The sequence below is a fragment of the Ursus maritimus genome, unplaced genomic scaffold (assembly GCF_017311325.1).
Source record: "Ursus maritimus isolate PB19 unplaced genomic scaffold, ASM1731132v1 scaffold_12, whole genome shotgun sequence".
In the NCBI taxonomy this organism is placed as follows: domain Eukaryota; kingdom Metazoa; phylum Chordata; class Mammalia; order Carnivora; family Ursidae; genus Ursus; species Ursus maritimus.
Genome location: NW_024423564.1, coordinates 51,250,192 through 51,275,025, shown reverse-complemented (window position 1 = coordinate 51,275,025; position 24,834 = coordinate 51,250,192). Strand labels below are relative to the sequence as shown.

The following is a 24,834-nucleotide window of genomic DNA, read 5'->3' as shown; positions in this document are numbered from 1 at the left end:
ATATTTATGAGTGAATGAAGGCTTAGGCTCCATGGGTGGGAGAGATCTAGGTTTGTCTATGCGGGATGCACCTCGGAGGTGCTGATTTGTTCTATGCAAGCAGTGGAGTAGAGGCTTGAAGAGCTTCTCCCCTGGATGGCGTTGCAAGCTGCAAGGGTTCAGAGTCAGGGTGCAGCCTTCTGACCAAGACACTCCGATGACCCCCTGTGAACCGTGCTCCGCTCTGCTCTGTCTGGGATCGCCCTGAATCTGCCAGTGCCTACTTCCTCACCGCGTTCCCACCCGTTCCTGCTACCTGCCCTCTAGGCGTCCTGTGCGTGGACGTGACCCCTGCAACTACTAATGGTTTTAAGCACTATGTCAGATGAATGCCCTCTCTTGGGAAGCTGGAGATGCTCAGCCACCAGTGGTTAGCGTCCTCCACTCCCTGGAAGACGGTGTCATATGAACGTCAGGCATTTCTGTGTGGGCTGCTTTCAGTGAAACAGCCTAAAAGGTGTTTCTTGAAGGCAGAGATCAATCAATTCCAAATGTACTAAGTTCTTTCTAACCTTGACTCTGGCAGAAAGAATAAAAGACATTAACATAACATTAGATTCTGTTACCAAAACACAGGGCTGTCCCGATCATCCTTGACTGTGTAATACTCCTTGTCAGTTTCAATGGCTTTGGTCAAACCAAAGTCTCCAATTTTCACTTGGTGCTCACTCTCAACGAGGACGTTTCTTGCTGCCAAGTCCCGGTGAACATACTGACGAGAACCCAAATAGTCCATCCCCTGAGGGAGAGAGGTGAAGGGAGAGTGCATTTGCTACAGGTTGGTTCAGGTTCCATTTTGTATCCATCACTGCTTCACAAAAAAGCACCAATGTCACTTCATTTACCTATCACTCTTTTTGTTTTGTTTTTAATGCAATAGTAAGACCAACCCAACTAAAAGAAATGCACATTAAATCAGCCATATGAACAAATCAGCCTTCTCCGTACTGGCTAATTTTCATCCAAATCGTGCAGAGCAAAATGGACCCAGGTACAATTACTAGAAAGCTTCCCACTTGCGGTCTAATTACCACCCAACTACCCAGGACAGAGGGCCTGATTTTTTCATCTTTAACGTGTTTTTTTTTTCTTTCTTTTTACCTTACAAATCTGAACGGCATATTTTAACTGCTGTTTGAGGTTAATTTTGTTCTTATTCTTTGGAAGATATTCCTTAAGGCTTCCTGAAGGCAGAAATTCCATGATGAGCTTAATACCATTTCCTCCTGTTTAGAAAAAAAACACCCATCAGGACAAGGTCGCCAGATGAAGGAACTGTGGGAGAGTAGAGGGGGGGTGTAGGATCTGGAGACGCAGGTCCTGAGCTGATTTCAGGGTCACCCCTGAATCCCAGGCAAGCTACTGAACCTCTATAGCTCCAGAATTTTGGGATCCTCAGCAATGAACAGAGATAGTTACACTCGTGTACATAACACAGCCCAGTCATCAGCACCCACTGAGCTAACAGAGTGCTCTGCAAACCACTGCCAATGACTGATTTTTAAAATTTATGAGCCACTGGGGTACCTGGGTGGCTCAGTTGTTAAGCGTCTGCCTTCGGCTCAGGGCGTGATCCCAGGGTTCTGGGATGGAGCCCCACATCAGGCTCTTCCGCTGGGAACCTGCTCTTCCTCTCCCACTCCCCCTGCCTGTGTTCCCTCTCTCGCTGTCTCTGTCGAATGAATAAATAAAATCTTCAAAAAAAAAAAAAACCTTTAAAATTTATGAGCCACATCATTGCATTACCAATTTTAGAATATAATATGTATTATATTGGCTTGTAAAAAAAAGACATACTTATTAGTATATACTGCTTGCCTTGATTTAGACAACTAGAAAATGAAAGATCCGGCTAGGACTGGATCAGAATAGGAAAAGCAGACAATGGGTGCCAGTTTCATAGGGCCTAAGTATGAATATCGGGATGAGTGAAGTCCAGTCTCCAGTACTGGGAGAGAACGCTGAGATCATCCCTGGCAGCGGTGGCTTCTCCGGGAGCTCTGCACCGAGGGACATGACCGTGCGTACAACAGTGAAGCCCCAGAGCTCCTGCAAACCACCAGCGAGCATGTCCAGGGGGCCCAGATAAGGCCAAGGACTCTGCCTGCTCGGTTTTGGCCTTTTAACCCCAGACAGTCCCTTCGCTTTCAAACCAACTCCACTGTGCCCAACATACCATCTTCGGTACAGATGCCTTTGTACTTCACAATGTTCTCATGATAGAGGTTCCTTAGGATTTCAATTTCCTTCTTCAGATCAGCTATGTGGTTACCTCCACTCTCGGGCTTCAGGGATTTGACTGCCACCTGCTCCCCAGTATTGTCCCCCTCAGGGTCATACCTGCAGAGCTCGACCTTCCCGAAGTGGCCCTAGAAGGAAAGATCCATGTGCTTCATGAGAAGAGCCCCACGCGGGGCCAGCAGGAACACTTACATGAGGCTTGCTCCTTGTGCTGCTCCCACGAAGGCCAGGGGCGAGCAGCACAGCCTGACCTTACACGCAGCAAGCTCCTACCCGGTCCCTTCCTCTCTTGGTCTCACATGCCATCCCCTCCATGACTGGGTTAAGACAAGCAGGTATCAGGGGCTGGTGAAATAACACACCAATCCCACTTTCCATGCAAATGAAACCCAAAAGGAAATGAAAGTGGCTTCTGGCCCTGCAGGACAACTGTGGTGTTCTCTGACAGCTGTGGGCCCAGGCTGAAGGGCACCACAATGCAGCTGAAAAGAGCACGGTATGAAGCGTGTTTAGACGTGGGATCAGGTCCCGACCAAGCCACTGGACAGAGATGTGGGCCCAGTCACGCAGTCTTCTGAGCTGGCTCCAGAGCGCTCCGTGTGCACAGCAGCGGCCTCTCAGGATGGACTGAGGAACGAAGCACACTGCCTGGAAGGTGCCAGCATGCAGCTGCAGCCCACAGGAGATACTCAGTGTGGGACGGACTCTATGTTCATTTAACTGAACTACAGAAAATCTGTACAAAGATGCAAATCACAGTGGATTTTCTGGTCACATTAGCTGTTCGGAAACTCCCATTTGAGATCCAAGGGCAAAGCTGACACCCTAGCTGGCCTGTGTAGTAAATAATCCCTCATTCAAGCAGCCTCGCAGGATACAGATAGCCAGGAAAGTCCGAGACAGGGATTTTTCTGTTTCAACCACATCTATACCTATTCCCCCAGATCTCTCCCTTTCCATTCTGTTCCATCCCTCAGAGAAAAGTCAAGTCTGGAGGGAGCAGACCAACGTCCTGTGTGCATATCCAGCCCCTGGACAGGCACATATATGTGCACTGTTATCCGTGTCAAATGGAGAATCCCTTGGGATTCAACTGGCCCAGAGGAAATGCGGGGAGATGCTTTCTTGCATAAACTTTGGCCCGAAACGACAGAGAACGGACAGCAGCTTTGGATGCAGAGAGAGGCGACACGGTCAGCAGGGCACTCCAGCCTAACTTGCCTCTCCCAAGTCACGGATCCTCTTCAAGAACCGCTTTTCAAAATGCGTGGGATCCACTTCGGTTGCCGGCTTTTTTTCAGAAACAATGTCTGGATCTAACAGAGGAAAAAAGAAACCACATCAAAAAGGAGTGACCGCCATTCGTGGGCCCCTCATTATTCTGCTCCCCTGGGCACTGGCTGTTCTCAGCTATGGAGCAAAAGACTGTCTTACTCTGCTCTTCCAGTTTATTGATGTCTCTCATGATGGCTCGGAAGAAAGGTCTCTGGTTGGGGTCATAGTTCATGCAGCGGGTCATAAGGTCAGCCAGCTCCTTACAAGATGGTGTCACTGGCCGGCACCGGCTTTCGTAGAATCTCTCTTTCTGTAAAGAAGAAAACCACAGGGAAGAAACCAAGGGAACCAGTCACTAACCTTTTAGCCCCAGTTACCATCCCTAATTCCCAACAGCTGTGCTACAAGGTAGATTTCATAAACATGTGTGTTACTGTTGCCTCACTGCGGCTTGGGGAAATCTTAGTCCCCACACAAAAACCCACATTCAAGGAAGATGGGCAGTATACCCCAGTTCTGAACAAGCCACCTTCCAGGGAAGTCATGCAACCTTCCTGGAATACAACTTGGCAGTAAGTATAAAAACCTTCAGATTCTTCAAATCCTTTGACTCATTAATTCCAACTATCGAATGACTCAGAAATAAGTCAGATATAAACAAAGATTTATGTTCAAAGATACTCCCTGCAGAATTAGATAGAACATCACAAATTTAAAAACCACCTAAATGCCAAATATAAAATTAGTTAAGTAAATATGAACTTAATGAAACTCTTACATTAAATTTGTAAAATTGTAAGACATATTTAACTGCCTAGGAAGGACTCATGATATTAAGAAATTCAGCCTATGTATCTATATCTAAGATAAACTCAACAAATATGTGTTAATCTTGCTGACTAATGGGCACTTAAAATCTGAGCTAAATAATATTATAACGTTCTACTAGCACATATCGTGTACCTGGCACTCTACATGCATCATTAATCTTCACAACAACCCTGCAAAGTGGGTATTATTTATCCCCATTTTACAGATGATGAAACTGAGGCTCAGGGAAGTTTACTGACACTTTTGAGGTCACACAGCCAGTAAGCCTGTGGAGGAGATTCAAATAGACATCCACCTCTTCCCACGATATGAGGCTTCCTGACAGCTCCCAAGACGTCCATGAGCGCTCAAGCAGTCCTCACTCGGCTTGCACCCTGGACGGCAACACTCACCTCAATCAGGGTCTTGTCTTTCAGAGGGATCTCGCCATTGTAGCAGATTTCCCAGAGTGTGGTTCCAAAGCTCCATTTGTCAGCAGCCACACTCAGGTTCTTGGAGTCTTCAACACACTCTGGAGCAATCCATGGGATTCGTTCTATGCACTCTGGAAAAAGACGGGAGAGGTTTCCAGATCAGTTTCTGAAATCGCCTGGGGAGTAAATCACTGTCACTGCCGCGGGAACTGTGAACTAACGAAGAAACTATTTTAAGCAGTGTTTTCCAAACATGGACCGTGGCTACGTTGATCCTGTGGGGAGCTTGTGAAAGGTGCCATCTTCCAGGCCCCTCACCCCTGGCACTTAGGATGCATCAGTCTTAGGGCCAGCAGATAAGTCTGTTTGTTATTACATGCCCCCAGGAGGGTCATGCAGGGCCAATCTTCTGAAGCTCTGGTCTCAGAGCGAATCACCCCAGGGTAGAGGCCAACACCCCGGGAAAGTAGAACAAAGGCTTCAGAAAGAAAAGACAGGAAGTGAGGCCCAGAGGCCCACACTAATCTCCTGCACTCTGCACCGGGGATGCTGCACTTGCTTTGTGTGGGAGAGGACAAGGGAAGAAGACTAAGGTGAGCTGCTCCCACACCGCTCGCCCCTGGCTACTTCTGCAGCCCTGTTGGGGCTTCTTTCCAAGATTCGTGATCTGAACAGACACCCCCGCTGTATCCAGGGAAATGCCCCTTAACAAATGCTGCAGCCTCCTGGCTCCTACTGGGAAGAGAGGCAGGCGGGCCATTCCTGAGCTGGGCGTTCCCAGTCAAGCTCACCTCGCTGACCTCCAAGGCCCCAAGAACACTCCCCCCCCTCGCTCCCGCCTCCCCAAGTCTTGTGCTCTCTGTCCCCAGCTAGATGATGCCTCTCTCTCTCTCTGAAAGCACAAGCATCTTACTGGCCTCTTCACTTGCTCTGGAGTCTCCTGTGTCTGTGTCTCAGAGGCTGGCTGAGGACAGGACCCTTGAGAGATTCAGGACTGAAGCTGCACAGACTGGGAAGCTGGGTGGGTGAAAAGCACTGCACGGGCACTACGGATGCTTCCCATTCCCCCTCTGAAGCGTGGATATTCTAGGTCTTATTTGTAAGGCTTGTCTTCACCCTGTTCCCTTCCACACTCAGCCCATTCTTTGAATTACAGAGCAAAAGTCTAAGTGCCGAGCGCTGTGCCTAGTGCTGGAAACCGCCAGCCAGCACAGGCCAGGGCTCCAGGCCCGTGGGCGTGCTGATGTCCCACACATGGCATACGAGGCTAAGAGGCAGAGCGCACCGGGCAGCGCTGGTTTCGGCGTCTCAGCTCCTAGGCCTGTCCCTTCCTGCGGAGCGCTGCAGCTCACGATAACCACATTCAAAGCACGCAGGACCACAGCAATCATACGGGTGCCTCCCCAAACTGCTCGCCATCTACAGCTGAGGAACAAGGAGACCCAGCTCCTCCTGACACCCCTCGGACCACCTCCAGGCCCCACAGTCTCCCTGTGCCACCCCAGCACCTTGAACAAAGAGGTGCCTTGGGTGAGTTGTGTTTCTCCCACTGCTAGACAGCTCAGTTAGCTCCCTGAGGGCAGGGACTGGCCGTCCCTCAGAGCCACACCTCCCCCCTACCCCCAGGGCACAGCAGCGGCACCAAGCCTGTCTGCTAAAGTGTCCTTTTTAAAAGGAAACACACCTGAGCCCTAGCCCCCTTCTCCCGGCTGGCCTGACCCTAATTAGGGAGAAGGCAGGCAGGATGGAAGAGTAAAGGGTGGGGAGGGGAACTGGGGTGAGAGGGAAGGGGAGACACACCTTGCCTGGACAGCACAGTGATGGGGATGCCAGGGTCACTGAGCTTGATGAACGGGCCGCACTCGCTGTCAATGCCCTCACGGGCCAGGAGAAGATTTTTCGTGCACACGTTTCCGTGGACCAGGTCTTTATCCTCCTGTAGAGTGAAAAGGGTGAAATCAGTCAAATTGCCCATGGGGCTGCCTGTCTTCCCTCCTCCCCTCACTCCCTCGGTTTCCAAGCCCGGCCCCTCACGTCACCCCTCTATATTCCCCAGTGACAGTCATGGCCAGGCAGCCTAGCTCTGCTCCAGTTATCTGTGTCCCTCAGACACATTATATCATGGCCTTTTGCCCCAGCTCCCTCACTAGGGACCTGGGGATAATGGTGGAGCAGGCCCTGTAGGGCTTGTGAGAACGACACTCATGAGAACCTGCGTAACGCCTGAACGCTGAGCCATGGGAAGTGCTGCTGACGCTAGCACTTTCACTCATTCATTCAACAAGTATCACACTATTTCCACCCTTACCTACAGTGCATTCCAGAAGTCAGTCCTCTGATGTGATACAACTTCCCTCGAAACAGAATTCATACACAAGCACACGAACAGCCCCAAATGACCTTTTTCAGCAAGCACCAGGCACACCTGTGTTTAACCAGAGAGCCCGGGCCCCTGCAGCCCGCCTGGCTAAACCCCCTTCCTGCCACCCCCTACAGGGCATTCTGGTTCCTGGTGGAGACCACCATGGACATCAGAACACACTTACCAAGTAACTCAGGGCACTGGCCAGCTGCTTGGCAACTTTGAACTTCCATGGTGTGGTGAGGACATCACTTTTCCGGTGCATGAAGAGATCCAGGGGCCCCCCCTCCACAAACTCCTCCACCATGATATCTACAAGCACAAAAGTAGCCACATCTGGAACCTTCTATACATCTGGGACAGTATTTTCCCTCATCCTCTGAGGGGAGCCCACTTTAGTAGCTGGTACTTGGCTTGGGAGGTGCAAATACCAGAGTGCTCCCGCCCCTGCCCAGAGCACCTTCCACTCTCTCAGCTTGCTCACCCCACTCTCCTGGGTCCAGGACACTCTGCAGCCAGAGCTGGCAACAAGTAGCAGTCAGGAAATGAGTGAAAATCAAATGGGACTTAATTCCACACCCACTATTAAGCACGAGACCTGCTTAGTACCTCAAGTTCCTCGACTGCAAGCAAAGGCAAGAAGCCCAGGCAATGTGAAGGTGGCACTGGCCCCAAATCGTTAACACAGCACCGCACTCCCCAGCCAGGCCAACCTCCCCTTCCAAAGCAAATACACTTACTCTCCACATCTCGGACACAGACGCCATAGAGGTACACGATGTGTTTGTGGGAGACCTGCCTCATCATGCTGGCTGCCTCAAAGAAGGCCTGTGGGAGAACAGGACAAGGGAATATCAAGGGTCAGACTCCATGGCTCTGATGCCAAAGGAGCTCTACTGAGAGGAAAGTCAATGGGTCCCAGGAACACTCACCACTGTCATCATTCCAGGCCCTGAAACTGTTCCCCTGGTCTTGATTGCCCAGGGGCATTGCCAATCTGGCTGGGATATGGAATCTGTTTAGAAAACCTAACAGGATACAGAGCCAGGCTGGCGGTAGAGGCTAGGTGACAATTTCCCCTATCGGATACTCATATCCACCACTTTCTCTTCCTTTAAAGTTTAGGAAATAACAACGTTTGGCACTGTAGTAGAATAAATGAAAAATCAGATCTCTGTCAAGACTTGGCTTTATCACTCTCTAACAGTGTATGGGTCTTGGGTAAGTCCTTTTAGTCCCCTGGGCTTTAATTTTCTAAACTGCAAAGTGATAGCCCTGGACTACATCAGGGATTTCGAGAAGATTCAGCTAGAGTCCTGGGGCTCCTCAGAACCACCACAAGGACCTCTATGGGAGGAGAGTGAGAGAGGCAGGGAGGGGACAGGCTGCTCAATGCACTTCGTCTTCGATCTTCCTTCACTTATTTTACATACCTGCTTTATCTAAGACTGTGTTTGAAGAAAGGAATTCAGACTAAATGACAAATTTGAAAACCACCAGACCAAAACAAAGGCAAAGGTTCTTCCTAGCTCACTGTGCTCCACTGGCTCCAGAACTGGGGGAGGAGAGGGTACGGGGTTATGAGGAAGACACTTGCCAGAGAAATGTCCCTGTGGCTGGGGTCTAAGACTTTGAGGATCACTTTTATTCTCTTTTCTTCCGCAGTTCCTTCGTCATCCTTGTAATCCACCAGGGTACCAGAGTAGATGTGTGTCCGTGTGCCTCTCCCGAGGTGCTCGCCCTGAAGGAGGAAGCAGGAGGTTGGAGTGACTTCTCTCTGGGGCTGCAGTGATACCTAAGTCTGGCACTGAGGCCCTAATGGGAACGTACCATACCCGAAGGGGTGGGGCAAGGACAAAAGAGCCTCCACAGCTCACAGCCTCCCGGGGCCTCGTCCTGGTCAGGCCTCCAAAAGAAACACAAAGCTACTTAGCCAAACACAAATGTGGCACACTCTGGGCCCCAGGAGACAGTTAATTCCCAAATGGTTCCTTGCCTTCTACGTTCAGAAACAACCTGTGGCTAAAATATAATCCTGACCAATCATAAAACTTCCGGCAGCACCACCACCAGCCTCCAGAGACATCGGCCCATGCCCTGGCCTCCAAAGCGGACTCAGAGAGGACCCCAGCGGGGCTCCACTAAGGGCTGGGGCACAAAGAGAGGGGCTTGTTCCTGCTGGCTCAACTGCCCGCTGGCCAGTTAACTCAGAGATGTTCTTTCTGTAAACAGGGATAACCACAGCACCCACCTCCCAAGGCTACTCTAGAACCAAGTGAAGAGGTCAGAGTAAAGGCTCTTGGTCCAGAGCCTGGCACATCGTGGGCAGAAACCATCTGCTGAGCTCATGTGTTCTGTTTGGTTGCCCTCCAGACAGGTACTCGTTCATCTCCCATCCGTCTACCCAGTGTGTGTGTATATACGTGCATGCGTGCTAAGCTTTAAGACCTGTGACGCGTTTACATGTGGATTTGCCGGAGCAATCCCACAGTGGGGAAGGGGCGTGAAGACAGAGGCAGAGACTGGAAGGGCAGGCCCTCAGTTTCCTCACACAGGAAAAGGGATAACACCACCAAATAAGTGGAATGAGCACTAAATGAAATCATTGCATATAATCACCTGTCTCTAAGAACCCTTCCAGTTCAAGCTTTAATAATTCTGATTTAAACATTCTTAATATTGGGAAATCAAAATGCAATTCATAAAACTTAGGCACTCTCAGGCTATTGGTGTTAATCTCACGAAATCTTTAAGTTGAGGTGCTATTATTCTATTATCCCAGGACCTTCTCTGTAAATGCAGAAAATGGGTTCCCTTGGAATCAGCCCTGCCCCCTATAGGAACGTATACAATTGTTAATTGGGTATATTAATTTGCACAAATGCCACCATTTGTCATCTGTCATAGCAGAGTGGCGATGCATCTGTCCTGTCTCCCATATTCTGGCAAGGTCCTGGGACTATTCATTAAAGCCACATCTGTCACAAAGCGATTCATCAGGGTTATGGGAAGTGGTGTTCCCAGAGCATCCCGTAAAAGCCATATGCTTTCAGAATAATTACTTTTCCCCAGAAGGGCTGCTTATTCCAGTGGCCAAGTCATGGCAGCAGGATTCCACAGCAACCCACAGAGGCCCCTGCATGTTTGCTATCAGCCTCCTTCCAAGCCACTCCCTCTGTCTTTGCTGGGTGCTGGCTGCACACCGTCTGGAACCTTGCTTTGAACGCCCCTTTCCCCAGGAAGCCATCCCTGTCCTCCCAAGGCGAGGCAGCACGGTCCTCTCTGACAGGCCCCCATCCCACTCTGTTTCCCTACTTAGGACTTAGGTCTCAGTCATGAGACTCTCTGCTTAAGAGGCAAGAGCTGGCTCCTCCACCAGCTGTGGGCCTGCCAAGGGCAGCAATCCCGGCTGGCACGTGCGTGGGCTCAGCCGCTGGGGGCTAGGTGCGCGCTGGGCACACGGCAGATGGCTAGGACCTGCCCAGAGGCTCGAGGGCAAGGAAAGAAGGGCCCAAGGACAGTGCCAAGTTTAGACAGAAAAAAGGCCAGGGCACTGCTGCTCTGGTGATTTTAATCTCTGGCCACAGCTCTGACCCCACCAGAGGGACAATACAAACTGGCCTTCGGTGAAGAATGTATCCAAAGGGAAGTGAGAGGTGGTTGTAGGGGTGGGCTTCTACTCCCTGAAAACCCTACCCAACAATTTTAGGGATTAACCTAAAAAAGTCAACTAGGAAACCAACCCCTTGCCTGCTACCTTCCACCAGTCTCCCTAATAAATGTGAGCCCACAGTTCACTCTCCAACACCTTCCAAGTGTTGCAATCTCTCCCAGGCACTCAACGGTTCCTACACCCCACGGCTGCTGGCATGTTGTCTCCTTAGCCTCCCTGGTGTGCGGCTCTGTGGACAGGGACTAGGGTGGGGGCATGGAACAGAAAGTGGGATTTGCTCTGGGCCTCACACCCCTAGCCAAGGCCCAAAGGCAGCTACAAGAGAAACTGGGCCTGCCTACGGCTGCAGACTCTGGGCAAAAGGCCTCTCAAGCTGGAACACTGGTCCAAGGGATCTATTTCTCAAGACAGTTCTCCTGCAGGCTGACATCGTGTGTCTCCTGCTCCCTTACTGCATTCTGCCCGCCCCCCCCAGCTTTGCTCCCTCTGGAAGCATCATCAGAAAGCCTAGGAACTGAACTTGAGTAGTGCTTTGTCACATGCGGTAGGTTAATGCGGGTCATCAGCGCAGTCCCCCATGGACACCCGATTCTTGCTGCCCTGTCAGCATTCCCACCAAGTTCACCAACTCCTTCTATTCACATAAGACCCACACAGAAGGTCCTATAACCCTAGATAACCCCACAAAGCCTGATGAATCCATTTCCCTTCAAAGAGAAAGACTCTCTGCGGAACAGTGGCAAGGCTGGGTAGAATGGCAGGGCGGTGGCTGAACAGCTTTAACCATGAAAGGAAAGCTCCTTATTTTTTTTCCAATAGGATCTCCCCAAACCCAGACTTCACTCTTCCAAACCCTCAGACTATTCGCTGCGGAGAGGCAGGACCAAGGTGGACCCAGGAACCTTAGCAAAGACTCACCTGCACAATATCTTTCTTGAGGATCCGGTCAAAACTCAGCTGGCTCATGGGGTAGACAGGCTGCCACTCTTGGGCTTTCTTAGTAGCCACAAGCAGATTGGAGATCTCTGTGGGAGAGAATGAAGAAATCTGAGCAGGGTAGCAAAGGTTCAAGATCCCAGTCAGACTGGGTATTTACCCCAAGATACAGACGTAGTGAAGAGAAGGGCCATATGCACCCCAATGTTCATAGCAGGATTGTCCACAACAGCTAAATCACATATTGCATGGTGCACTGAGTGTTATATGCAAATAATGAATCATGGAACTTTACATCAAAAACTAAGGATATATTGTATGGTGACTAACATTACATAATAAAAAATTATTATTAAAAAAAAAATCCCAGTCAGGCAATGCCTGCCAAACCATGGGGCTCGCTGAACACATATTTATACATGTGTTGGTTCAGTCGTTCAGTAAATGTTTACTAAGCACTTGATTTAGGCCCTCCAGGAGCTTGCAGGCTAATAACAGAGCTGAAACTAATCAAATAATCAATCCATTAAAATTTGTGCAGCTACTCTCCAGGCCAGGCCCAGGTGCTCGAGGTTGACACAGCAGGATCTGTTCTGATAGCAGAACTTAGGGAAGGTCTGCCTAGGGAAGTGAAATTTTTAATTCTGAGAAGAGAAACTCCCCACCGGCAAGGACGGTGTCTATCTTATTTCCTGCTCTACCTCCACAGCCTGGTACGGAGTAGGCACCCAGGAAGTATCTGTTCGCTGTGTGAATGCATCATCAGGATGTGAGCTGAAGGGCGAGAGCTGAGGGGGAGGACAAAGCAGTCCGTTGGGTCTAGGGGGTGACCTTATGCAAAAGAACAGGACAGGTAACCCAGAGAGAAGGTCGTGCCTGACTCCAAGGAGGCTCTAACTCAGTATATAGATTATGAGCAGACCAGCCCCCAGATTCTATGGATTCAAAAGGCAAACCAAACAATTGACAAAATCTGCTGGGCCACACTGAGCACAGGTGGCTCATGGAATTCACAATCCACAGAAGGTGCCTTCCCATCATGGAGCTAGTTCGAGCTATGCCCTGTTGGGGGAGAGAGCTCATTCCACATTCGGACTGCAGTGAGAGGATTCTGGACCCTAGGAGAACCCCACCTAGCTGCTGAGGACCAGGCGCCTGCAGTAGGCTGAGGAACCCAAACATGGTCTCTCAAATTCTCACTTCCCTTCAGGGCAGGCCTTGTTTTCCTCTTTGTTGTTTTCTTTAGCCCACATTTTCTGATTGCCTCCTCTTTGCCAGCCTCTGCCCTAAGAGCTTTCCTCACAGTAATTCCTTTGTCCTTATGACAATTCTATGAGGTACATAGTATTTTTATCCTTCTTTTTATTCTATAGGTCAGAAAACAGAGATTCAGAGCGATTAAACAGCTTGCCTGAGGTCAGGCGGCTAGTGAGTCCTGAGCGCTCACACTTCAGTCACGGATGGCTCCAGGCTCATACCTTCCCATAGCATACCCAGCCCTAGCGAGCGGTACAAATCTGGGAGCCAGGCACTGGGTTCAGGCACAGGCTCCCCTTATTATATCCTGGGTACCCTTTCTGCTCCATTCTGTTATCTATTCTCCTCCATTCTGTTATGCTGACTCCACTCTGTAACCTGGATAAAATCAGACTCAAACAGGCAACTCAGGACTGCCCGAACGGAGAAAAGACCAAGAAAGGGCCACTTGAATGGTGTCCCCAGCAAAGGGTCGGGGCAGTGGAGGTGTTCTGAAAATTAGAGCGGATGAAAACAGGCACCATTTGTGGGCATGGCACTGAAGTCAACTGTGTAAGTGGGGGGAGCCGTTAAACCCATTTTCTCACTAGAAAAATGGGAGACATAGTTGTGTTCCTCGTCAGGTTGCTATGAGGGATAAATGAGATAATGCATATGAAGGTCTTACTGGTGCCTGGTGTACAGGGAGTGTTCCCAAAACTGGCAGCCATTGTAGTTAAGACCAGTATTACACCTTGGTCAGCACCATCATCCTTGTACCAGCTGGTTGGCAAGAAGACAGAAGTTCTCAGTGTCAGAGCCAAAGGGTGCCGAAACCAAGTCCCTGGCTCCACTCCACAGCCAAGGACGTGGGAGGGTCAGTGACAACTGGGCCAGGGAGTCCTGCTGGGTCGCTATCCCCTTCTTGCCACAGCCACCCTCAGACTTGGGAGAGGGGCAGTGGGCTGAGCACCAAAAGAGATGTGGACTTGCTTTACTGTCACATCCACTCTGAGTGGCCACCTGCTTTTCCTTATTCCATGAGGAGTTTCTCAGTTGCATTTTCAAGTGAGAAACCCAGGTTGGAGTGGGGCCATCAGGGCCTTGAAGTTGGGAGGGCAGAAACAGTGAGGAACCCCAAATGACCGTCTTAATTTTCATGATTTTACCACTTCTCTAATTTGCAGGTGGTGGAAGGAAGACAGAGGGCTTCTGATGGCCCACAGAAGCAAGCCTCATACATAGGACTCATTCCTCCTCTTCCCACCGCCAAGCCTCAGGCTAATGGCTGCCCCTACACCTTCACAGAGTATGATGGGATGTACGGGAAAGAGTACCAGAGCTGGAGTCAGGAGACTTGAGTTCGGTTCCCCACTCGTCCCTCTAACTACCTAGGCAAGTATAATGGGGATTACAACACACTCTGGCTTGTTCTGAAAGTTAAATGACTCAGACATGCAAGACCCTCAAACAGGGTCTGCTAAAGTGTAAGCATGGTAGCCGCCATCGCCACCGCCGCAGGTGCCACCATCATCATCATCATCATCATCATCATCATCACTTGTTGCTACTACTATTATACCTACTACTGATACTAGTGGCAAGGCACTGACCATCTCTGGGCCTCCATTTCTCCATCTCTATAATAGCTACGGAGCTATTGTCAGATGGAATAAATGCAAATATGCGTGGAGAGTGAAGATTAGTAGGTGCTCACCAATACAGTAGCTACTGCTGTAATTATTCACCTGACAGACATCAGTGAACATGGACTCCGTGCTGGGTGTGGTGTACCCTGTGAGTCACAGGGTGCTAAGACAGATCCAGATCCTGTCTAAGAGTCAAGTGGGAAAGAGAGACACCAAGCACATTTGGTGTAGAGTTCCAGGAGCCTCATCAGAAGCCACGAGAGAGGGGTTCAATTTGTTCCTGTGCTTCTCCTGCCACCGCTACTGGCTCCCAGATCTGGACCAGTAGAAATGGCATCGACACCAGAGACCCCCCACAGCTAATTCCAGCGAAGAAATCATGTCTCCATCTCCTGTCTGCCACCAGTCCCTGCTACCCGTGGCTGCTTCTATCTCCTCAACCTTACCCAGAGACCACAGATCCCAAGGAAAGTAAAAACTGCTCCTAATATCTGTTAGGAGAGATGATGTGAGTAAATAGGGTCGTTGGGCTTTAAGGTTTTACCTCACTCTGAGGTCTCAGGGCCAAGTGGCAGATGTGTTTTTACCCTTGCGGAACATCTTCAAGCATGAAAACAAAGGCTGCAGTTACCCCCAAAGCTGGCAGGAAACCCTATCTGATCAACAAGAAATAAGTCCTTCCTCTTTCACCGAGTGCGGTGGCAGCCCCTTGCTGGGAGGCCAAAAAATGATTCAAACATCAAGAACCCAGGCCCTTTTTTGTCCTGGTGTTGCTTCCTCTGCCCACCCTGACATAAAGGCTCACAAATTCCCTTAAAAGAACCAGATGCATCTCAGACAAAGAGACTCCTCAGAGTATCTTCCACCATACTTGGGGGGCCTCAGAACGACTGTGCTGCCCCCCCTTCTTTGAGGCCTGACCTCTTCTCACGGAAGGATCTGACCCATGCAGGCAGCACCTTGCAGTAGGCGAATGTCAAAAAACCATCTGGGGTAGACTGGCACTCAAACCCCTTCTGCCCTGACCCTCAGTGAGACCCTTTTCACTTCTCCAGGACTCGGCTGTCTCATCTGTAAGATGTGGCATTTGACCAGGCGATGCCTAACTGTCCTTGCAGTTCTCACGTTCTAAGAGGTGATGAATCCACCTGCAGGACGTCAGTGACCCTACCCATGGGGCTTCGAAAACAACAGCCGGGCTCCTCGCCCCTCCCATCCATTTTACAACCTGATCCTCCCATGGTTTGGCACTGCAACTCTCTGGCGTGGCACCCAAGGCCTCCTCTGACCCAAATCTCTCCTCTCCCAAACTCACCTGCCCTTCTTTCTAACTTCACCAGACACATTAGCCCTTCAGCCCGGGCTTCTCTGCAGCCCCTGCACATGCTCAGCAGGAAATGCCCTCATCTAACGGGTAAGCCCTCGCTCACTGCCCAAGATCCGCCTCCTCCCTGCAGTCTTCCATGCCACGGCTCAGGGATTTTTGACCATCCCCGTCTCTGCAAGTCTGAGCTGTAACATATAGGTGTTGATGAAACAGCATCACATATGCAGTGGCCTCGTTTCCCTGGGACATTTTCTGTGTGAGACTGAAAACCCTTGGAGAGCAGCGACTGGGTGCCAGGCATTTCTGATGCTTTGCATTCACCACAGTTCTTGGCCCACAGAAGATGTGCCAGGAACATTTCTCAGATAATAAACCACTCGCAGGGGAACTCTCAAGACATTTTATCTTAAAGAGGAAAGTAGTAAGCTTCTATTTCCTAATCCTAAGCCTAGCTCTTCCTGAAACCTGAGCTGCTAAGAACAGGTATATGTTTTATTCAGTAGAAAACACGGACACTTGAGGACCGGGATTGGAGTCGAGGACGGACTTGTAACAAGAAAAAATGAAAGACACCTAGAACCTGTGGGGAGGGGCCACTTTCTTTTGACCGAGCAGCATCTTTTGGTTGACAGGTGTCTTGGAGTATCACCAAGGAGCTGAGGTGGGGGGGCCCTGAGGGGACAGGGCCTGGCTGTGGCCCAGGGACACTGACCTCGGGGCTTGGGCTGGCAGCAGCGCTTCAGCACGAAACTGATGTTGTCCGTGCGCAGGATCTGCTTCTTGAGGTGGCTCATCAGGTCCCCCAGGCTGGGGAAGCTGCGGTCCGAGCCGTGCAGGCTGTAGCGGCCTTTCTGCACCTCGATCTGAAAGTTCTTGAACTGTTTCTGGCCACCCAGCACCTGCCATTCGGGAAAATGACCAGAAACAAACTGTTTTAAATGGGTCAAGTAAATGCACCATGGGTAAGTAATCTGTTAACAACAGGAGAAGCTGGGTAAAAGGTATCTAGAACTCCATCTCTGAAACACTTCTGTAAATCTATAATTATTCGAAAGTAAAAATGTATTATAAACAAGTAAACAAACAAATAAATCCAGAAGACGACACCGATCAAAGGCGTGACCATTAGGGAGGAAGCATAACCGAGCAGCGACTTCTACGATAGCATCGCGCCGTTTTAAATCTGTAAGATGAAGCCCACGGGAGAACCAACCTCACAGGACTGCTATACTTACACGACATAGCAAAAACTTGGCAAGCACTTTATAAAGATGTGCAAATATTATGATGCACGGAATAATGATTACTATAACAATATTTATCCAGGAAGTCTCTCAAACTGAGCCCTTCCAGGCCGTCCGTCTATTTGAGGAGAACCACCCTGGAGGCGGCGGGCGGCGGTCTGGTCTATTTTCAGGGTTCTATGGCACCACAGAGAGGAAGTATAAGCAGAGGCTTTCCTTCACGGGCACTTTTTGTACAGAGACAAATATTTCAGTGATTAAGGATGAGGGTCAGAAAGATCCACTTATGGTGTAGACCAGAACAAGATATTTAAGATCTCGATGCCTTGGTTTATTCATCTGTACAATTGGGATAATACCACCTACCTCACAGGGTCAGTACAAGATTTACATGAGGACATGTAGGTAAAGTGTTCAGCACAACATCTGGTGAGCTGAAATGAACAGCAGGAGTAATCATGGCTATGATCCTGCTTCCCCAGGTAATCCGACCCCAGGCGGGCCAGGCTACTGAGTCACTGACATTCCTGGTACACCGTAAGCCCATCCCACCTCAGAATGCGGTTGGGCTGTCTCCTGTACCCATCCATGTTCAAAACATTAAATTTCCTTCAAGGACTGATGAAAGCAGAAGACAGGCATGCTGCCCAGGAACAAACCTGACAAGCTCTGACCCGCTGTGTCCGTACCAGCCGTGAGGCCTTGCTGTGCACGAACACCCCCATGTGGGCAGTGGCACCTAGACACTTTGCCCAGGACACTTGGCAGTGCTGGGTTCCTTCTGCCAGTTCCTTTTCCCACCCTTGACGGAGTCAAGGTCCCCAGGGGCTCCCCAGTACTTTTCCTTCCATCCCATCTGAGGTCTATGGCATGCTCATGTGCTGACCTCCACCTTGCAGCTCCCCTGCCTCCCCCTGCCACCCAGTTCTCCCAGTTCATGCTAACCCAGTCAACACTAGTGTATTTGTCTGTACTAATTCTGTAAAACTCATTGTCTTTTAAAATATTCCATTTCCTGTATTTAAAAAAATTGCATGAATGACAAAGGCAGTATTGCAGTCTAGTGAGGTAAGGTCAATAATTCTGGCTTCTATCTTTGTTTTCAGGGTTATCTCTCACATCATTCCTGGCTTCCAGCTACACTAGAGCCACTAAATAGAGTCATCTCCACTTGTCAAACAGGGGATAGCAAGTCGTCTGTTAAAATGTCTGAAGCTACTATGTGGGGAGATCTGTGTTAGGTCAGGTTGTCGAGCCAGCCTTCTTGGCACTGGTGTGCACCAGTGAGTGCCACAGATCAGACACCGCTCTGGGTCTGTGATTTACTGAGTGTAAAATCGACCACTCCCAACAAGTGCATTAAACTTGACAAATGTTTGGTGTGAACTGGTTTTCTGGCCACACTCTACCTTCCAGAGCCACATGGACCCCTGCCATGGGTCTCCTGAGAGAAGAAAGGGCAGAAATATTTGGGGTCTGGCTGCTCTAGAAGTTTCCTTTTGAAGAGTGGGGTTGTCCTGGTCAGAACTGCCAGGGATTTTCTCAGAAACCCACGCTTCTCTACCTGTAGGCTCCAGTGTGGCCCTCTTTGGAGCAGCTCCTGGGCTGGCTACATTGAACACCCTGTGGCATTAAGACTTGGCCTGACTGACCAAGATACTTCCTGACTGACCTCAGATTTTTCAAAGCAGGTGACAGTCATGAGGATATTGTCAAAGTCGGTACAGCTCCACCTCAGCACATACATCCCCTCCTCGCTTCCTTCTTGCCGCAACTTATTGATGGCATATTCTGTGCTAGAGGGAGAGAAAGGGAAAGGGAGAAAGAGCTCATACCAATGAGAACACTCTAAAACCCAGGGGATATCCACGTCTCTGAGCTGGCTCAAGTCCTACAGCCCCATCACATTACCCATCCTGGGTCCTGAAGTCCTGTCTAAGGGGCAAGCCGAGATGCCAAGAAGACTTAAGACACATCAAGTCTCCAAGGTCTAGAAGAGGACCCGCCCGCTGAGCAAGGCACTGAGCCCTGCTTGTCCCTGACTTCCCCACACACGTGGTCTCCCTCTTGTGGCAGGAGATATCCCCGAAGAGGTGATGCGGAGCTGCCCATCACAGAGTGCCCGCCATAGAATGGGACCCCTCCCCACCATCCCTAGGCAGCCCAACTAGAACATGAACCTCAGGAGAGCACAAATTTGGGGTTATTCTGTTCACTGCTGTATCCCCCAGTAGCCAGCGCACCCTTGGCTCATAGTAGCTACTCAGTAAATAAGTAACTGAATAATTAACACTGAATAAAAAAACAAGAATTAGAAAGATATTAATAGGGAATATGCCTGTCTTACACTCAATCAGTCCTGGCGCACAGAGGGCAGTGAACAATCACTAAATAAATCTACAAGTGAAGTCACCACATATCTCGTGAGCGGCACTCACTAAGAGTCAGTGAGAGAGGACCGACATCGTCATCATGTGTAAGAAAGGCAGAGACCAACCGCTCCATGATCTGGAACAACTTCATGCCTTTGCACATGATGACCCCTCACGTGGGAGGCCTTCTTCCCTCTTTAAGACCTGTCAACCTTCATTGATTCTTCAAAATTTAATCTGATCTGAATGCTCCCTACTCAGAGGAAGCAGTGAGTTTCAGCCTCCCACAGAACACAAAACATTCACCAACTCAGCAAATATTTATGGAGTGCCTCTGGTAGGTGCCAGGCCCTGCCACAGGTGCTGAGGAAAAGCAGTGAGCAAAGCACACGGTGCCCTCTGCCACTATGCAGCTCATATTCTGGACAGCAAGGCTAGACAGGCAGGAAACAAACGGACACGGAAATAAAGCGAGTCAGGAGGTAATAAATGCCACTGAAGAAAACTAAAGCAGGGTGAAGGAGCCAGGAAGTGTGGGGTGTGGAGGAGGAAGAGGTGTTGTCACTTCACAGAAGGTGGTCAGGGAAGACTTCACCGATAAGGTGGTATCAGAGTGACATCTAAAGGAAGTGGGGGCTGCATACATTCCAGAGGAAGAGCATTCTAGGCCAAGGGAGGCACAAGGGCCAGGGCTGAAGCCTAACTGTGGCTGGGGTATTTGACGGATGTGCTTTACTATAATGCTTAGCAGCCTGCTCTGCATTTCTTTGTGTGTCTATCTACCCCCCCGGTGAGTCTGCGAGCCTCTCAAAGCCAGGAGTCACCCACGAATGAACTAGCTGTCCAAGAGTAACAGGCAGAGGGAAGACAGTGGGAACCTATCATGAGGAAGGCAGCTGAAGAGATGCTTCCCCAGATATATTCTGGTTTGGGAAAAGACACTCAGAAGAAATACAGCAGCTGTTTTCTTCTAAAGAAAGAAACAAACTGAGGGCTTCAGAGGCGAGGGGGGTGGGGGAATGGGATAGGCCGGTGATGGGTATTAAGGAGGGCATGTATTGCATGGAGCACTGGGCGTTATATGCAAGTAATGAATCATGGAACTTTACATCAAAAACTAGGGATGTACTGTATGGTGACTAACATAGTATAATAAAAAATTATTAAAAAAAAAAAAAAGAATAGTCCCATGTAAACTGAAGTACACCAGATCCCCTCAGCTTCAAATGGCAGAAGTCAAATGAGTAGGAAGTTAGAGAGAGGCAAACTTCCAACTCCCCAGCAGAACAGTACGTTTGCCTCTAACTATTAGAGCTATAACTCACTGGCTGCCTCATGCAGTACGAAGTACTCCATCACCAGAGTTATCTGAGTAAGGGCTACTAGGCCTGAGATGCAGGTGGGACAAGATGTCCACCAAAGCCCCTTCCAGCTCTAAGGCGTGGTCACCCCACTGTTCCCACCATTTATCTGGCCCTTTAGGACAAGCTGACTACAGTGAAATTGGCACCCGTGTCCTATCTGTATGTCTGGCACAGCAAAGGGTTAGGAAGTATAGCATTTCTTGGTCAGCTGTGGAGAAGTGAGGGGGTTAAACCATGAGGAAACTGAAGCGAAAGAAGGAAGGGTCTGTGGCATGAACCAAGGAAAGTGATGACAGGAAGTCCTGACCAGTGGACAGCAGGGATGGGAAAGAAGGCACCAAGTCCTAAACATGCTCAAGCAGCCCCCACCTCACCAAGTGATGACACCTGTCTGAGGAGGCCACACACCCCCATCACTACAACGTGGTTCTCTTCACACCAAGGGCAACTGAAAAGGTGCCAGAACCAACCAGATTGGACCATGACAACCATTCTGTATGTTGTGGACGATCAACGGGGGAGCCACATCGGTGCAGAGGTAATGATGGGCATCTGCTGTGAGCCGGAAGTAGCCGTCTACCAGGGACACAAAGGACAAGGCCTCTTCATGGGATGAGAGCTTCAGTTCCTGGTGAGAGAGAAGACATGCCCATGGTTACAACACGTGCCTACCACCTCAGGCAGCTGGCTTTATGAGGTACCTAGTGAGAAGATATTTAAAACACAATGCAGAATGCATCACGTCAAAAGTAACTGTACCCCTTGCACTTATATAAGATTCTGACTGTTCATCATATGTTCCTATTATCGCCAAACTATCAGATGAGGTATAGAGTGTCTGTGTGGGAGGAAGGGCGGAATGGGCAGCTGTGGCAGGCAGGAGACCTATGGAGAGGCTGCACCCGGGTCCAGAGGGAGGAGCAAGCCTGCATCAGGGGCACAGTAGAATAAAAGTGGAGTTAAAAAAAAAAAAAAAAAGCGGAGGGAGTAGGAGCAGAGCGTGTGCAAGTGGTACCCTGGTCTTGGCACAGAGCAATGACTGACTCGGCAGCATCGCTCCCATTTTACAGAAAAGGAAACAGAGGCACAGGGCCTTCCTCTCATACAGAGTTGGTCTAGAAAGTGAAACACCCAGAATTTAATCCAGGAATGGTCCCAGACAATGATGAGGTTGCTAGATTAAGTCCAGAGACCTCTGAGGGTTTGGAAGAAGCAGATTCTTACTCAAAGTGGGAGAGCAAAGGCAAAAATGGAGAAGAGAGAGGGAACTTCCACAGAAGGAAGGTTCTCAAAAAAACACCTGGAGGTGAAGACAGGCGGTTTGGTTTTGTTTTTTGTTTTTATCTTGGTCATATAGCCCTGAACAAAAACTGCCCATGTGAGAGGAGCCATGGGCTCAACCAGGAACATCTCCTGGGGAAGGATGGTATGGAAAGCCATTTAGAACCTGGACCCACAAGAACATTAAAAAGTGCTGGAGCCTTCTGAGGGCAAAATGACACGTGAGAATAAGACTCTGTCCACAGCACTGGAGAAAGGACAGGCTGGCAGCAGAGAAAAAGAGACAGGAAAATTAGTCAAAAGGAAAGGGAAGCAACTTTGGACGGAAGTAAGTGGGGCTGATACAGCTATCTTGCCAAAGGAAGGGTCCGCTGTGGACTTGTGAGCCAAGGAGGCCAACGCCACCAAGGGGACAGTTATTCAGTCAGGAGACTCTAGGCTATGTGTGCCTCCTTCCATCCACCCGCAGCTCCCCATACAGCAAATGCAGGGTAGGCTGGCTTGGGCAGCCCTTCACCCAATCACACGACAAAGCAAGACCACGTAAGCACTTAAGTTCCCTAGAACAGAAGTCTAAATGGAAATGGATGACGTCAAGAAGAGGCAGAGAGGAGAGATTAATCAAGATAGAATTTGGTAACATGCTACCATCATGCTTTCCTGAAAGACCAGCAGCCAAAATACTGTCTGATCAAAGGGCTTGGAAATTCATGGCTGGGAAGGGACAGGGGACCGAGATAAAGAAGAAAAAGCATCACAGCGTTAACCCACAGGCTCTGGTGTCAGTTTATGTGGGCTCAAATCACAGTATCTCCACTCGCTATTACAGTTATGCACACGTAATCATCATTTTTTACAGGTCACAAACTGTCGGATACTGGCCGTTTCGAATGGTTTAACCTAAGAGCTGTGTGACCCTGGGCAAGTTACCTAAGCTTTTTGTGCCTCAGTTTCCACCTCTGTAAAATGAAGACAGTAATACACCCATCTCTAAGGTCAATGAAAATGGAAAGAGTTTACATTTGTAAAGCATGTAGAATGGGAAGTGCCTGGCACGTAGTAGGAGCTCGTGTTTGTAAAGAAAATCAAGTCACGGGGAGATCAAGCAGTTCTTTCACCCTGCCTACCTCCTGATCCCTACACAGCTCTGCAACTGGCACAGCCTCGCCAGCCCATGTGCTCCGAGTGGGCTCGGACTGAGGTGACAGGTGTGCCACCGGGTGCCAGGCTGGACTCTCAGCCAGGACAGGATGGGGCAGGCTCACACACACTGTACCAGCTGGCTGCTGCTTCTCCTCCTCTGCTATGCGTCTTCGGGTTTGACCGTGTTGAAGAGCCAGATCACGGGTGTGCCAAGCTCTTCCTCACTGCAGTCTCTGGGGAAGAGAATGCCTTGGAACTGGAGATGCCACTTTCTCACTCTGTCACCCTGTGCGAGTGTCTACACCTGTCTATGGTCTCCAATTTGGCTCTGGAAACAGAGCCAAAATGCCTACATCTAAGATTCTTGTAAGGACTAAGGAACATCCTGCGGACACCACATATAATCCGGCCCTATCTCTATAATACACTGAATAAAGAGCACTCATTTCGACCTTCTCCCTCCCTCCATCTCCATCTTCCCACTAACATCTATCTGGACTCTTCTTCTCCCTTCACTTTATTTTTCACTACAGTTTCCTGATGAAATTAACTTATGTTTATTGTTAAGGGGGGGGTTAGGAGAATAAAAAAAAATTTAAATAATTCATAATCCCATCACAAATGACAGATGTTAATATTTGATTTTTCTAAGAGCGTGTATATGTATATGCAGACCTTTTAAAATGTTTTGAACAAAACTGGCACTGTTCTATAGAGAGTTTTATATTCTGCTTTTTTCCACTTATAAAGCATTTTTCCAGATTATTAAAAAAATTTAGCGATTGTTTATATATTTTACTACTCAGGTAGAATATCCTACCATTTGCCTATTATGATATACTTGGGTAATTTTCAGTATTTTTACACTATAAATTCCACGGGGACAAACATACTCATTCACATACCACTGGCTTCATCTCTCATTGTTTCTGGGAAATAGACCTAAGTTGCCAAATGGAGAGATATATAAATATTTTCAAGGCTTTCAGTACGTGTTGCCAAACTTCTTTCTAAAAGGTATAAAAAGGGGTGCCTGGGTGGCTCAGTCGTTAAGTGTCTGCCTTCGGCTCAGGTCATGATTCCAGGGTCCTGGGATCGAGCCCCACATCGGGCTCCCTGTTCCACTGGGAGCCTGCTTCTTCCTCTCCCACTCCCCCTGCTTGTGTTCCCTCTCTCACTGGCTGTCTCTGTCAAGTAAATAAAATCTTTTAATTAATTAATTAAAAGGTATATAAAGGCCACTTACTCTGGATGAACAGGGTGGTCATCTGTTCTAAACCAGATTACCAGATTCATTCCCAACACTGAGTGTTATCCTTCTTTTTTTTTTAAAAAAAGATTTTATTTATTTATTCGACAGAGATAGAGACAGCCAGCGAGAGAGGGAACACAAGCAGGGGGAGTGGGAGAGGAAGAAGCAGGCTCCCAGCGGAGGAGCCTGATGTGGG

The 24,834-nt window shown here is 49.2% G+C and overlaps 1 protein-coding gene across 1 annotated transcript in view; it reads right to left on the bottom strand.

Moving 5' to 3' along the window:
* Window positions 1–24,834, bottom strand: part of JAK1 (Janus kinase 1) — a 125,547-nt gene that overhangs the window by 3,804 nt on the left and 96,909 nt on the right. The window contains exons 9-22 of the mRNA XM_040627203.1: window positions 21,433–21,590; window positions 18,899–19,022; window positions 16,695–16,881; window positions 11,753–11,859; window positions 8,759–8,902; window positions 7,902–7,989; window positions 7,346–7,473; window positions 6,600–6,735; window positions 4,779–4,930; window positions 3,715–3,865; window positions 3,502–3,596; window positions 2,216–2,408; window positions 1,141–1,265; window positions 606–778 (exon numbers count right to left, since the gene is read on the bottom strand). Of these exons, the coding sequence (XP_040483137.1) occupies window positions 606–778; window positions 1,141–1,265; window positions 2,216–2,408; window positions 3,502–3,596; window positions 3,715–3,865; window positions 4,779–4,930; window positions 6,600–6,735; window positions 7,346–7,473; window positions 7,902–7,989; window positions 8,759–8,902; window positions 11,753–11,859; window positions 16,695–16,881; window positions 18,899–19,022; window positions 21,433–21,590 (1,961 nt within the window). The remainder of the gene's footprint in view (window positions 1–605; window positions 779–1,140; window positions 1,266–2,215; window positions 2,409–3,501; window positions 3,597–3,714; window positions 3,866–4,778; window positions 4,931–6,599; window positions 6,736–7,345; window positions 7,474–7,901; window positions 7,990–8,758; window positions 8,903–11,752; window positions 11,860–16,694; window positions 16,882–18,898; window positions 19,023–21,432; window positions 21,591–24,834) is intronic.